Source organism: Battus philenor, unplaced genomic scaffold (assembly GCF_028537555.1).
Source record: "Battus philenor isolate CCGP_79_NKW_IND1 unplaced genomic scaffold, ilBatPhil1.0.hap1 SCAF_10, whole genome shotgun sequence".
In the NCBI taxonomy this organism is placed as follows: domain Eukaryota; kingdom Metazoa; phylum Arthropoda; class Insecta; order Lepidoptera; family Papilionidae; genus Battus; species Battus philenor.
Window position 1 is genome coordinate 7,976,024 of NW_027181662.1, and position 16,359 is coordinate 7,992,382.

Here is a 16,359-nt window from a genome sequence, read left to right on the forward strand (position 1 = left end):
GGCTGTTGGATGATTTGGTGAGGGAATGAGATTATGGCACTCACGACGATTTTTTTCCTCTCTTACAAGTGTTAATATGTGATGGACGTAGAGAACCATCGAACCGAAATTAAGTTCTTTTTAAATTATTTACAATTCGAGCTAAAACTAACTAATAATGACACCAATCTAAGTGGATGGTAATTATATATAATGGAGCTTATTATACGAATTTGTACAATGTTTAATCAATTAATTTCTATTACAATTAATAACATTTTTTTCTCAAAATTAGTAATGATTAATTCATATAGTTATAAACAGTCTAAATAAAAAAAACTATGTAAAAATGAGGATAAGTATATTTAATATTATTTATAATGGTGCAAAAACTGCAATAACATCTTCATAGATTACTGTTTTCTTGATGTTTTCGTTTCTTCTTGATGTTAACTGTAAATGTTTATATTAAGGAATATGATTTTATTTTTTACTAAAACCAGGTGTCCGTAATGCTTCAATAATTGCATAGGGTACATAATTGATATTGAAAACGTATGAATGAGCCAATAAAAGCGACAAAGATTAAAAACGAATCATTTGAAAATATTCATTTGTTATTTTATCATTTGTGAAACAGTAGGTTACTTTCTTTTTTACGGTGAAAATATTTTAAAAGGATACGAAAATCAACATGAGGCCTGTGAAGAAATCCAAATGCTTTCGCAGCTGCCTCTAAATCTATGTTATTAATATCAAAGAATTTATTCATAGGGTGTTTCTTATAACACCTTAGAAAAGACAGATAAGCTTTTCTTGCTAATATTTTCATCACACCGTTGTTCTCTATTAAATGTTGTAACTGAAATATTTTTAAATATAAGAAAGTTATTCAAATTAAATTAAATAGTTAATTGAAAAAATAATAACATTTACCATTTGTAATACATCACTTGATGGTTTTTCAAAATTATATTTGTCCAAAAACACATTTTTTGTCTTAAGGAAATCTATAAATCCTTCTTCCTCTGTCCTTAACAATATAACTGCATTACCTGTATTATTCAAACCTCTAGCGGTGCGGCCCACTCTGTGAATATATTCCTGAAATATGAATATTAATTTATAATTATGGTGACTATTAAAATAAAGTTAAGTAGGTAAAGCCAAATATGTAAGTCAAGATTAACAATGAACAAATTGAAATAATCAAGTTATGATTCTAGACATTTGAATGCAAATTTTCATAAATTATTTTTTAGTGAAAAGTTATATTTGTGGTCTAATGGGTAAATATTGAATAAATAAAATGAAATATTTTTGGGATGTATATGCACTCATGTAGACAAAGTTTATTGTTTCTCTTTAAGCAGGTATCGCTAGCTGTCGCACTTGCCCTCTTTCATCCTGAGATATTTTAGACGGAAAAGTTTTTCATTCTGAGCCAACACTTAAAATTTAGGTTATTATGGATCCGTAGATACGATTTTAGGTTTCGATATACCTTCACATCAGTGGGGGGATCATATTGAACTATCCAATCAACACTAGGTATGTCTAAACCTCTAGCTGCGACATCAGTGCAAAAAAGGACACCCTTTTTAGCTTCAACAAACTTTCTGTAGGCTTCTTTTCTGCAGGATTGGCTTAATTTTCCCTTAAACAAAAAAAAGTACTTGCTTTATCTCACCAACGTTTAATAGCGTTTTTTTAAATAATTGCAGATCATTATTTAAAAAAAATTACATTTGAAAATACTTACATGGATGCTTATTATTGAAGTTTTACGTTGACTTTTAAAAAATTCATAATGAAAATCCACAGATTTACATGAAGAAAAAAACACCATCACCTTTAGTTTTTTACATTTTTTCAACATTTTGTTTAACCATGGAATCCTTTCCTCCATTTGACAGATAAAGTATCTAAAAACATTTTGATATATTACTTAAGTTGTTAGTTTAATAAAAAAAGTATCAAGTAGCATTAACTTTTTTAAATATTTACTTTTTCTAAAAATATTTACATTACTATTGTATACTGTTTGACTTTTAGCATCAAGCATTATTTTTTTGTCACACAATTTTTAAAACCTTCATAAGTATCTTCGTCTCTGTAATGGTTTTTCATTTTGCATAACAACATATTCCTTCTCCTGGTTTACGTTTGTGTTGTTACATTACCTTCGCGTAATCATCATCGGAGCAAGTTCACGTTATGTCGGTGTTAAACCGACTGTAACTTACTTAGATTTTTCCATCACCTCTACGTCGAAGGGAGATGGGATTACAATCTACCGGCAGCCGCCTTCGCAGTACTATGGTGGGAGAAATAATCTCAACACTTTTATCATGGAAATGAACGCCAGAATATATCGCACACTAGTTCCAGACATTTTTATCACATTATTATTATTTCAGCTGCAGGACGTCCACAACTGGACATCTTTTATCTCTAATACATCTTTATTCTTTACTCAATCTCGTAGCGAAATCCCAAACATAGCCCTCTTCATGGCTGGTTGAACGACTGTGAACTTGCCAGTGAAGTACGAACTCAATTGCAGCCTTCGAGCAAGATGTCGTTCGTTGGCAAACAGAATACTTCTCGGTTTTTCTATCAGCTCAACAATCTTATCGTCTGGTCTCTAGGTGCGTATATTATGTGTCACCAGGGCCAGTGGTAATTGGGGTAGGTAGCTAGCTCCGCCTGGAGACTGGAGGACTGGTCCTTTTATCTCTCCTCATATAAGGCGCATGCCAATTCTGGACATGTATGCCATGTGAGTTGCCGATCGTAGATTTTTATTACATCAAAATGTGTCTAAGAGATGATGCTGAGACTGATTATCCATAAATATTTTTCCATTAGCCGGTTCTTACAGTAGCCACAGGAGGTGATAGTGCTACAGTACCACCATGGCATCTTCACCTAAATATACCCAATCTGTTACCCAGAGTCCAAGGGATCCAATCTAGGTTTTCTCAACCTCTCATTGCAGCTCTGGTCTTTGGCTATATTACCATATATAATATGAAGATACAGGTTAATTATTGTTCACATCCTTAATATAACCAATGGAATGGACCTACTCATCCATTCCTTGAATAAGTACGTTAACTAATAATTTTAAATATTACCTGTATATAACACTTACCCTTGTTGAAGTCCCGCTACTGTAGTCTGGAATTTATCTTGGACAGAAATTTGCACTGGACTGGTTTTTAATGCCAATCCTGCAAGATTCTTCACTTTGTTGTCCATTGTTGCACTAAATAAAGCAGTTTGCCGTTTCTCTGAACGAAAAGTTTAGAAGGAAATAATTACTTTTTAAATGTATATTTTTTATAAATACTTAAAACTTTAGATATATATATATGTATATCGATGTATCCAAAAATAAGTAAATACATTTCCATACAAGACATGAAAAGGATAAATTTTAATCCAATTCAGTAGATTCATTGAATATTGTCATGTTATCCAAGAAATTCCACAAATAAAAAAGTACATAAGTATATAAAATGAAAACCAAAAATAAATTTAGAAGTAGGTGTATTCATGCCAAATATTGATTTCTTTAATGGATGTGAATTAAATTAACTTGAGCCATTACACATTAAAAGTGCAGTTATTTTGATAACCTAGATTTCTTAAATTAGAGATAACTGTAAGTGATTTATTGCATTACTTTTAGTATTATTTATTAAAACAGACCTGGCAAAATGTTTAAAATTCCCATTATATGCTTTTCAAAACCAGCCTCAAGCAATTTATCTGCTTCATCGAGTATTAAACACTTAAGATTTTTAAAATTAAATTCTGTGTTTTGTAAATGATCCAATAAGCGGCCTGGTGTACTCACTATAATATTTACTCCTGAAAATTATAGGCTTCATTAACAATGTCTTCTTCCAAAGATACTAATTATAGATTGGTACTTTCACCAATTATCATACACAACCAAAACTCACAAAGCTTTCTGATCTTAAAACGGAGCTAAAATTAATAAACATGCTCATAATTTATAAACTGGTGGTTAGCAACTCTTGATAAAGGTTTATATTGAACTTCTTTTGCAATCAGTGTAAGGTGCTCACTCTTAAGTGAATACTACATAAAGGCACAGAACACATAAACAGAATTATTCTATTCGAAAAAGCTTTATAACATTAATTTTTTATTAAAATTGTCAATAAAAATAGCCATTAAAATGTTTGTTTTTAGACATGTGCTTTTTGCTGAGGTTTTTTACAGAATCAAAATAAGTCAAGTTTGATTTAAACTACTCTGAATTATGTAGAATAAAACTTATATAAATAACAAATTAAAGGAGTGGCATAAACAATAACAAACTTTTAAAGAATGCTTTTTAGTTGTTGGTGAACTACACTTTGTCTCCATTCTGAACTACAATTATATCAAGTGCAAACGTAAAAAATCACTTAGTTTATTAAGAATATAAGTATATTATTAATCCAACCTTTTTGTAAGGAAATAGTTTCTTTGCATTTTTTTTCACCTCCTGTTATTAATTGATGAGACAGATCAATTTCGCTAAGCAGCTTTTGTAAAACTTCATTGGTTTGTAAAGCTAACTCTCTTGTAGGAGATATTATAATACAACCAACACCTGTTGAAAAATATTGTTTTGACTAATAATTTTAACATTTTAAAATTACTTTAATGTAAAGTTATGAAAGACAATATATACCATGTTTTGGGGTGAATTTTAATTTTACTAACTTTTCTATCACTGGAATTAAAAAAGCTAATGTTTTTCCACTCCCGGTTTTAGCTGTTCCGATAACATCTTGTCCGATTAATAAATGTGGTAGTATTTTTGCTTGAATTTCTGTCGGTTTTTCAAAGCCCATAGATTTTAAAGAACTTAATATTCTATCATCGATTTTTCCTTTTAACATTGAAAATGTAGACTGAGCGATTATGTCTTTCGTATTCATAATCAAAATAAGTTAAGTAAACGTTAAAAAGTATTTAATATTTTTTAACTACAACTGCTATAACATGATAATACATAAAACCGTATAAATAATTTCTGAGTAATGTATTTCATTAAATTACACTACGTAGAGACATTAAGACCACACTACTGACACTAACAAGAACAAACAATAGAATTAATTGATTTTTGAACAGTTACAGGTATAATAAAACTTTTACTGTCTGTGTCTTACAATACTGTGCGCATAAAAATAATAAATATTCACATTCTATACAATTTAATAAATTGTTAAATTAATTAATAAATATTAGGCCCAATTTTACATTACCATATTAATCTTTTCTATACTATATAATTTCTTTAAGTAAAACTTTGTACAATAATATGAATTAAGGTATGTCTATGGCTCAAACGTCACTCGTAAACTACAGCGATCGGCTGTCATTTTTCTACACGTTCAATTTCTTTGATAGTCGTAGCCATTTACCGGTGTAAGAATTGTACTCTTAAATATTATTAATTCTTGGTGATTTAACAACATGCATTCATTTTTATTAATTATCTTTACATTTATAATATACGCTCAGTCGGATGTACCACGACCTCGCGGTGTTTCTTTATCTAAAGCGTCACTTTATTCACCTACAAAAGACTTTACGTGTTTTGATGGAACTGCGACTATACCATTTAGTTATGTGAATGATGATTATTGCGATTGTTTCGATGGTAGCGATGAGCCAGGAACGTCGGCGTGTTTGAATGGTGTTTTTCATTGCACAAACGCAGGTCATCGACCGGAGAACATACCCAGCTCCCGTGTAAATGATGGAGTATGCGATTGCTGTGATGGAACAGATGAATATGCAGAACCAGACCTCTGTAAGAATACATGTGAGGAAATGGGCAGGGAAGCTAGAGCAGAAGCGCAACGACTTGCGGACCTCCATAAGGCAGGTAATCATTTAAGATTAGAATTAATTGAAAAAGGTAATAAGAAACGCAATGAAATGGCAGAACAACTTACTCAACTAGAAAAAGATAAATCTGAAGCTCTGAAAATTAAAGCTGAAAAGGAAGCTCTTAAAAATGAGTTGGAAGCGAAAGAAAATGAAGTTCTCCAGGTTTATAGAGATGCAGAAGAAAAGGAAAGGCAGAAAAAAGCTGAGGAAGAAAGGGAAGCCTTAGTCAAGGAAGCCTCTGAATACTTCTCTATGCTTGACACAAATGATGACAATTTACTTACACTAGATGAAGTAAAAGTTGTTAATGCTTTTGATAAAAATAAGGATGGAGAAGTGGACCAAGAAGAAATAAAACATTTCTTAGGAGAAAATGAAAGTTTAGACAAAGATGCATTTATTTCAAACACATGGCCATTGCTTAAACCTTTGATAATGTCAGCGCAAGGTGCTTTCCAACCCATGGAAGGTAATGAAGAAGGTGATGATCATGATAATGATGAAATCACTAGGGATTTGGAAAATGATGATGGTGATGCTGATGAGGAAAATGTAGATGAAGAACTGCCACATGATGTTGACCAAGATATAGAAGCTGAACAACCTGGCCAAACTTATGATGAGGAGACACAAAAAATTGTTGATGAAGCCACAGAAGCACGCCGTCAATGGACTGATGCTGAAAGAGCTGTTAGAGAAATTGAATCAAACATTAGAAACTTCCAACAAAATCTAGAGAAAGATTATGGGCTTCAACAAGAGTATGCCACTCTAGATGGGCAGTGTTTAGAGTATGAAGACAAAGAATATGTTTACAAGTTATGTTTATTCCAGAAAGTAACACAGAAGTCCAAGAATGGTGGTGCAGAAGTAGGCCTTGGTAATTGGGGCGAATGGGCTGGAGAGGATGGCAATAAATACTCAGTTATGAAATACACCAACGGTGTTGCCTGCTGGAATGGTCCAAATAGAATGACTACAGTCAATATACACTGTGGACTTGAAACTAAAATGCTGTCCGTTACTGAACCTTATCGTTGTGAATATAAAGTGGAACTTGCGACACAGGCTGCTTGTGATGATTCTATTATTCTGCAACAACCATCTCATGATGAACTGTAGTTTCTGAATCAAATGTGATTTTTCACATTCCCATGTGTTTTGCCACAAATGTAAAATATGAAATGTGTTGTTAAAAATGGATCACTCCTACTATTAGACTATTGATCCACCTATTTAAGACAAAGTGTTTGGATTCCATTTTTCTCATTATTATTTAAAACCATGGCACTATTAACATACTTTTTTTCTTTTCCATTTTATAATTTCCATTACACATGTTATTATTACGTATCATATTAGTGTAATCAACAAAAGCAATACAATGTTTTGAACTAGGCTGAGGTGGCTAGAGTATTAAAACGGTAACACATTCCTTCAGTAAGGCTGTTTTTAGTTCAAATAATAGAAGATAGTAAATCAATGAAGTTGAACAAAACATTGTAAGTTATCAATAAAATATTGTTTTTGATTAAATTCTGAATGATTTTATTACCATTTTGTTATTAATTTGTGTAGGTAATCCCAAGTAAATTCAATATGCCAGTACTAGATTTACCTTTTTTTTGTTGTAATTGCACTTTTTGTGCTGTTTTAGCTAAAGCATCTCCATAAACTAAAACACTGTTAAAGCAAAAATAGTATGTGTATGTGAAATTAACATTTTTTGCAACACCATCTATTCTGTTTTAGCAAATTTTTATTTTATGCATAAATATTCTATTCAATCCTAGTATACGTTAATATCATTACATTAGTAAAATTCTGAACTTAAAATAAACTTTAAAATGAAGAGAGGGTATCCTAAGTTTAAGTATGACTACTTATTATTTGACATTAAAACTTATTAGACCACACAGAAAGCTGTCTAGGTTTATATGTGTATTTCTAGTTTTTTGTTTGTTTGAGATAGAAACATTGCTAGATTTTCATGTCACATCCCCCTGTGCTAATGCGGCAATAGCAACCAACTACATTGTGGCTTGGCTTAAGTCGAGGTCCCTAACGCCCGTTCATTTCATGAAACTCACGCCTAGGCGATCTAAGAGCTCGGCGGCCTCCAAATTCGGTAACATTACATGTAATATAAGAAAGAGGCCAAACCGAGATTCACGACGATAAGTATCGTAAAAGAGATTTAGACAACGGGCAATCTGCGCTCGACTCTCTCAACCAGTGAAATCTGTATATGCCAATAAAGGTTCAATCAGTTATATATACAGAAAGATCTCTTTTTATTCTGTAATACTATAAACGTTGCCCAAGTATTACTGCTGGTAAGTAATTCGAAGCAAGGCTTAAAGCTACGCTGTTTCGTCGTGAATATATTAGTAAAAAAAAAAAACATTTTTTTATTGTACATAACATTTATTACTGTTACTGTGTGTTAATTTAATACATTTATATAAAATAAGTAAAGCTTATTCAAAGTCATCTCCATTGGCCGCAATACAGTTCTTTAAATGTTGAGGCCAGTTATCGATGTTAGCAAACATTCTTCGAACGCTCTCACTTTCCATGGGAAAAGTTTTCACCGCCAATCGTATACGTATATGAGTTCCTCAAATTTTTTTGTACCGTAGACCCCTTGCCATGTTTTTCCGTGTTGGGTAGACCCCCTACTTACCTGATATTGATTTCCTGTATATTTCTAACTGTAGTGAAGTTTAGTGTTAAGAACTTGAAAGTTAACACAAGTTAATTTATACATTTATTAATTGAATTTAAATTAAAACTACTCAAAATAAAATTTTGTATCTGTTATGTAAAATATACGTAACAGTAAATAAACATAGCACTCTCAAACAAAATAACATTGACTCACTATAATTTATGTGATATACTGTTTATATTTTTTAAAATATTTTTCTTAGCACTTTCCTTTTCATGATTCAGGAAACGAATAAACGTTTTTGTCCCACATTCGTATTTATGAGTGACGAATTGAACAAGTCAGTGCAAGGTAGCGAAGTTCTGAGACTGCGACTCTCAGGTTTTTACAAGTTCAAAATGTATTGCGACCACAAAGCGAATACCAACATCCTACAACTTACACAATTTTATAAACATATATAATATTTTTTTTACTTCATAGGTACTTTTATATATATTGTAAATGTTTTGATATTATAAGATATGATGTAAGTAAATAGGTACTATCAGTGTATGTGTTGAGATCCACTATCGGTGACCCCCATTTTCATTTCATGGACCCCCAAATTTTTTTTCGCTGACGTAGACCCCTTGCAGGTTGTCATAGACCCTCAGGGGTCGATATAGACCACTTTGGGAATCACTGGTATACATTCTTTTAGGGACTCGAAATTATCATTTCGTTCGTTTAGTGTAAGCCTTACTCTCTAAAACTAAGCATATATAATAATCCTGATAGGATTATTATTGCAGAGTGCAGTAGCGAGGTAAATAACACTATTAATAAGGTATAAAATAAATATTTTTCGATACAGCGAGTTTAAACGCGATACTGCGTAGAATTTTATCGAAGTGAGCCCTCTTACCAAATTGCTTTTGATCTGTGGATAGATTGAGTTTAAAAAATATAAAGTAGTGACGTACTGTACTTAATTTGTGTTCAGTTCTATTATATTGACAATTGTTGTAGTCCGTACAACTTTTTTCGATAATTTAATATTACCCACTATATTAGAATAATCAAGTCGATCAAGTGTATCTATACATCGGTTACGATGGAAAGACAATTTTATGTTTAATTTCATAATAAAATACATAAATATCACTAAAATAGGACCATCGTTTTTAATGTATGTTTTATACGTCGTAAACGGCTAAAAATACAGTTTACATCGATACAAACAATCATTGCAAAACACTAAACGTTTTGTTGTTGTAATAAACTTAAATTATCTTAAGTTTAAAAGGGTTAATGTTATTTATATTGCAGTTGGTCATGATGATTACAAATAAAGTCGATATCTTACAAAGTAAAATGTACGCATAATGTCATCAATAGTGTTAATGAAGGAAAATTATTAGTTAATGAAAGGTGTGTACATTAAAAAATAAATCAATAATAATTATGACAAAATGAATATTATAATAAGACTCATTTGCCTTTAAAAAAAGTCTAAGCTCTACAATTTTTTAAAAATCTTCGATCAAGTAACCGTATTCCCCGTCACATAGTGTACTACTTCACTACCAGAATACAATAAACAGAATTAATATAATTTACACTGGAGGAAATGTGTGTGCACCTTTTTTTTACTTCAGGTGGGTATAAAAGAAAATTAAAAATAACTTATATTAAAGTAAAAGTAAATTATTATGGTTGTTATAATAGGTGGTACAGTTAGATATTAGTGATGAAACACAGTTATTTAAAAAAATGTTTTGGAAGTTGCAGAGGGCACTTTGTTGATCAAAGAGCGCTGCGTAAGTGCGCCCGGCTGACCGCCGTATTTACACTAGCCATAAATATTTTCATAATTAAAAATAAAGTATTAGAATTTGGAATCTTTCATTTTATACAATTGTTCTGTATGTTTTCTTATTTTTGCTGCAATATAATGTAAAATATTTTGTTATATTAAAATGAAGTGGTAGTAAAGTACTTTATGTAATGCAATCACAGCGATTCGGTTCTCTTTACGATCATAGCTATGGTGCCAAATACAATTTTTAAAGTCCTCCATACGCTTGGTATTAGTCAAATGTTGGTATACCGTGCTATTGATTGGTATATTGAAACGTCTGTTTAATGATAGAAAAAGATCTGACCATCCCCGTAGTGAATTCGAAGAAATCCTGTCGGAAAGATTTTCTCTCAGGAGATGAAGATAACACCTAGAACTATGTCACGTATTTTGAAATTAAATTAGGACTTGTAACCTGTAAGAGACGCACTGGTCTTTTCGTAACTGATAGTTTAAAAAATAATGCGCTGGTTAAAAAAAAACAACTTTTTCAGCGATGAACAATGGGAGGTTACTGTTTATTTATGAGAACATTTTTTTATTTTAAACGCTTAAAGCACTTTATAGCAGCCAATGGAGACTACTAGAGTTTTACGTATTTTAATTGATTTATATTAATGTATTTAATTAACACACTGTAACAGTAATAAATCTTACGTACTATAAAAAACAATTGTTTTTCTTCGTAGCAATATTTACGGCTTGACTATAAGTGTATAAGAGATTTAAGATAAGGACATTTAGCCACCACCTGGTAGAGGGTTAATATGACATTTATTATACTAAATCCTTCATAGGTCCGACTGTTACCATATATAATAAAGTTCTTTATCATATCAGGAACAAGTATATTATTAAATAAACCTTATAACAACATTAAAGAGTTTTTAGTTGATCGAAATATATTGAACTTGGTTTAATTACACATAGTCCGGATCTTTTGCGCAGATACGCATTCCATGCCCAGGGGTTGTCTACTATTTATTTTCTTAAAATAATTAACGATACAAAAGTGCGTGTAAGTGTTTACTTGAATAAATATATTTTGAATTTGAACATATAAATAATAAGGTACTCTCTCAAATCTCATAAAGTCGTAAATGCAGACAAATAGGATTTTTTATTATTCCATAAATCCTTGTTAAAAAAATCGTGATTTCCTTCCAAATATAGTTACATAGCAGATCGGGTAATAAAAATCTAGTGTAGTTGTATACAATTTCAACAAACAATTTCGAAACAAACTTGACCTGAATCTATCAAAACTAGACTACGTAGTCGGTTATCAAGAAGAATCGATCGGAAGCGAAACTATTGCAATGAAATGAGATATTAGTTTGTTGTATTGAGTCTTGTAGATTATTTAAATATTAGGCCATTATTACATTAACAATGGTGACCAATTTTTAATGCTGTATTACTTTTACGTTTTTATTTTTTCTTATCGTTACACAGTTGTCATTTTGTATTGTGTAAATATCGTAATATTGACATTTCTGATCTGTTTCTACTGTGTTCAGATAAATATTTTTATCAACTTGTTTAGTTTGATAAAATAAGTTGCAATCTTGGCCTGCATATATCCAAATAACACTTAATGAGAGATGAATTATTGTGTAATCGAATGGTTATTATTTTACGCCTCTATTATTGAACATTATTATATTGTGTATGTGAGCAGTGGTAACCCAGTTGTAGAGGACTGAGGCTCACGATCGTATGTCGTAGATTTGATTATCGGTTTACAATCTTATTCAATTCACATTTTGTGTATTACTTATTCATGATTTCCACTGTTTACAAACAATACACTAGAGGATGGGCAACAGCGTCCTCTTCGTTCCATAATACCACACCGCGATCGCTAACCCGCTTGTCAAGCATGGAGATTATAGTATATCCCCCCATAGATATCTTTGGTTTGGCTTTGACCTGGTAGTGGGCATCTTTGGGCAGAAACGACAAGTATAATGTGATAAGTGTAATAATGTGAAAGTATAATGTCGCAGGCGTAAAAGGGCGTATTGAAATTAAAAAAAATAAACATTCAACAATAATTCTGATTTTAAACTACACAAAGCTAGTTAAATTTTCATATCTGTTTGTCTCAATATTGTTTACGCTGTAATATAGCAGCGTGAATAATATTATTTTATGCCTTTTTTTAAGATAATCCTTCCAGCTAGAGTGCCTATAGCCGTAATTTCCGGATTAATGTTTCTTATTGGATTGGCATCTAAGTAATTGCCGATTTCGGTTATAGTCCCGCACTCATTTTTAATCTTAATCTTATAAATTTTAGCTGTTCCTAGCTTACTAATAAAATAAATATAATATGCAGTGCATAATCAAACATTTTTGAAATGATTTATTATTATTTCAACACCAATATATATACTCTCACCTAGCTTGTAATCTTGGTGTTAAATCAACACTATTTTACGCAGAATTTAGTCTTCTCTTGTTTTTGTTTGACGTCGACACTGTTAGCCTTGTGATGCTGTTACAGCTGCTTCGGTCGTTGGTGTTATTTAATAGACTTCTTTTAAATAAAACCTCCTCATAATTCCTTGAAAAATTCTGTAGATCCACCCAATCTGCTCGAAGTTTTATGTTAGCCTCGTACTTGTCGTATTCTAATGGTTTCTACATTAATTTGTGTTTTTCCTAACTCCATAATTGTGCTATATTACTGTTAATACATTTCTGATAGCCTAGTACATAACGGTGTTTGCCCGGTTCATTTGTACACGTTCTTTTACATGGATTTTATTTATGCTACGAAAATACTTTAATAGAAAGGAAATCACTTGATAATAAATAATATGATCGACTTATACGGTCTTATTACAAATGATATGTTTTATAAAATCCTTGTTTTTACTCCTTATCTTGAGATCCGAAAAGGTGCGTCATTTTATTCCAGTAATCATTATCTGCCCAAAATAATGGTTTGGCGGCCCAACTACTATACTATAGGACTAACGAAACTGCAGTACTGTGAGCTTGATTACTGTTTGTAAGAGCGTTGCGATCGTTGACGGCGGTTTGACAGAACTAAGCGGCAGATACCTTCCTGTCCCGCCGCGTGGCGTGGAACAGAGATTACCTTAGTACTGTACCTGGATCGCATCTAACAAAAGATACTTACAAGAGCAAATAATTATTTAAAATGACTTTTAGACAGGAGATTATCGTTATATCCTCCGTTTTTGTATACTTCTGGTGCACCGTAAATTGATATTTCATCGTAATCTTTTATAATGATAAAGAGAACTCTGTCTCATATCACATTTATCACGCCTTTCAACTTCGTTTAAGTGTTACGATTTTTAGAATTGCGTTAATTGTTGTATAAACACTCAAAATAATAGTTGTTATTAAAATTGGATATAATCAAATGTGATTGTTGTTGTTGCACTAGCATCATATAACATAAAAAAACAAATTTGATATCCCTAAACATCAGAAAAAAACGGTACCTGTACTTATTTTACTTTGATCTCTAATCTATACTGAACAAGTTTTCTAAGGTAAATCCTAAGTGTTAGTATTTAAGATACTTTAAAAACTACAAAATCAATACACTACGTATTTACATAATAAACTAATAGAGTTTGTACTGGAAATGACATAAAAGTAATTCATTTATATTCTAAGACATTAGATTATCTTAAATGCCCATTTTGAAAATACAAAAATAATAGAAATCACTTAATATTATCGCATCTTATGTTACATTGTCGTATCATGGAAAAATGTGAGTTTAAAAACTGTTAAAAAATACAATTATTTTTAATTCATAAACATAGGTGTTTGTGTAATGTACATGTATATCCGAATAAACGCCTTCAAGAATGCTTTAATATAATAAACTTTATTATATTATTATTAAATCCTTTAAAACTAATTTATAAAAATGTGTTAATCTAAATAAAAGCAAATTAAAATTTAAACGATGTGTTAATTATCTGTTTTCTATAATGTAATACAACACACACAACAAACAATAATAATTATAGTTTAAGGATAATGTTATGCTTATTTTCTACACCTGAACGGAAATATCTTTATAGCATTAATTAAAAGCTTGATTGTTAACATGAAATTTTGTTTTAACTGTCCAAAATAAAAAAGAATGCTTTTCCAATCACACATAATGGAATCGAGCTTAGAGTCATCCCTTAAATATATATTAAACTACATATAAAACAACAATTATGCACTGTACAGCCCGCGTTGACACACAAACCGTTGACAGACAAAAGAAATATAAGAAATATATAATACGATCTTTGGGTTCGTGGCGTCTATTGGCTGAAAACAAGAAGAATAATAATGTTTTTCTATATGGCCACCGTTATTGGGGACCTCACGTACACATCTATCTGGCTTTACTTGTCAAATAAATAAATAATTTTTTTCAGAGTAATCTTTTATTGGTATACTCGTCTATCGTACGTCATAAGATCTCTCTTCCATCATCATTTATACTAAAATTCTATAACATTCCTTTCCAAACCAACTTCCTTCCATACACCGCTTCTCTTCCTTCGCCCCACTCTTTAATTGTCACAGATACTATTATGAATACATCACTTTGCTTTTATTAAAACTATGCTGTGTATTTTCTTATTATAAAATCGTTATCAATTTTTTTTCTCAGCAAGATTTTAAATTTATTACATTACTCCTATTTATTTAATATATTTTATTACTATCATCTTCATTTTTGTTTGCAGTTCCTGTTTTACTTTTATTTTCATTTCCTACCTACTGTTTAACATGCTTATCCGACGTGTTTTCATGTCCTCAACTATGGCCCTGCAGTATTTGAGAAACTCAAGCCTATCTTTATCGTCATTTATTAGTGAGGCGATGCTGTCGTCTTTAATCTTTTTGGAAAAATAAGGAAATGTCTAACAAAATTTTAAAATATTGCAATCATTCACTGTGAACGTCATATTATACTCTTTGTATGTTAGTATACAAACTTGGATGTTGTTTTTAAACAATATAGGTAACATGATGCAAACTAATAACATTCGGACGGCAATAACGAGCTTATACAGGTTATTCGAATGTTTTTTTAGAAAGTTATTAATGTTATCAATAATTGTTTCATTAATTTTAATGCGAGGTCCCTGAATCTGTTCAAACTCTGCCCTAAAAGACTTGTGTTTATTTAGTAAAATAAAGAGGTCTCTTTACTGGCAAGAATACTGCAAATTCATTACCGAGTTTCAGTATGTAGGTGTCTTGGTCATAATATAACTGAAACTATATGGTGTACCATTTTAGGCCGGTTGATCAATATTAAGTAAAAATAACCTCAAAAGGACACATTTTCAAATCCTGGAATAGTATTTCATAACAATTTAAAATCTCTTAACTAAATATTACTAATCTGAAGATGTTAAGAAAATGTAAATGTAATTTGCGACTCAAGAACAAAATAATCTGTGTGGGTAGTTAGTAGCATTATGTGCATTCAGTTGATTGCTTTATTGTAACTCTGATCTGGTCTGATGAGAATATAAAAATAATATTGATATATTATACTTTAAATCGTAATATTAATTCATTTTACGTCTTTTTTGATGTTATTGACAATTTAAATTTGTCATACAAGAAAAGTGAATGAATGTTGAAAATCAGATAAATAAAAAGTTGATTAAAGTTTAAGATACAAAAAATATTGCTATATCCGTTACCGAGATAATAAAAAAAATGTTACGTAATAAGAAAAAAACTAACTTTTTTGATTATAGTACTTACTAATGGAAAATACACATAATAAAACTAGGAAAATAATTTATACTTTGTTTTCCTTATTTAGATCTATAAAAAAGTCCCTGCGTCATTATAAGATATTGAGCTTGAAGTATACTATTATTGTGAAAGGTTATTTGATAAAACCATTTATTTGTTTTCCTTATTT

The 16,359-nt window shown here is 30.9% G+C and overlaps 2 protein-coding genes across 3 annotated transcripts; one reads left to right on the forward strand and one right to left on the reverse strand.

The window, feature by feature from the left end:
* Positions 1–344: 344 nt before the first annotated feature.
* LOC137924345 (probable ATP-dependent RNA helicase pitchoune) lies at positions 345–5,083 on the reverse strand. 2 transcript variants are annotated; one of them, XM_068767743.1, is made up of 9 exons: positions 4,694–5,083; positions 4,463–4,612; positions 3,697–3,858; positions 3,137–3,275; positions 1,742–1,904; positions 1,484–1,636; positions 916–1,083; positions 664–841; positions 345–432 (listed from the first exon to the last, which is right to left on the reverse strand). In XM_068767743.1, the coding sequence occupies exons 1-9, from the start codon at positions 4,941–4,943 to the stop codon at positions 386–388; spliced, it is 1,410 nt and encodes a 469-aa protein (XP_068623844.1). In that variant the 5' UTR covers positions 4,944–5,083; the 3' UTR covers positions 345–385. The 2 variants fall into 2 exon arrangements, with proteins under 2 accessions (XP_068623844.1, XP_068623851.1); XM_068767750.1 differs by lacking the exon at positions 3,697–3,858.
* Positions 5,084–5,370: 287 nt separating this feature from the next.
* GCS2beta (glucosidase 2 subunit beta) lies at positions 5,371–7,458 on the forward strand. Its single transcript, XM_068766871.1, has one exon. The coding sequence runs from the start codon at positions 5,485–5,487 to the stop codon at positions 7,024–7,026; it is 1,542 nt and encodes a 513-aa protein (XP_068622972.1). The 5' UTR covers positions 5,371–5,484; the 3' UTR covers positions 7,027–7,458.
* Positions 7,459–16,359: the final 8,901 nt, after the last annotated feature.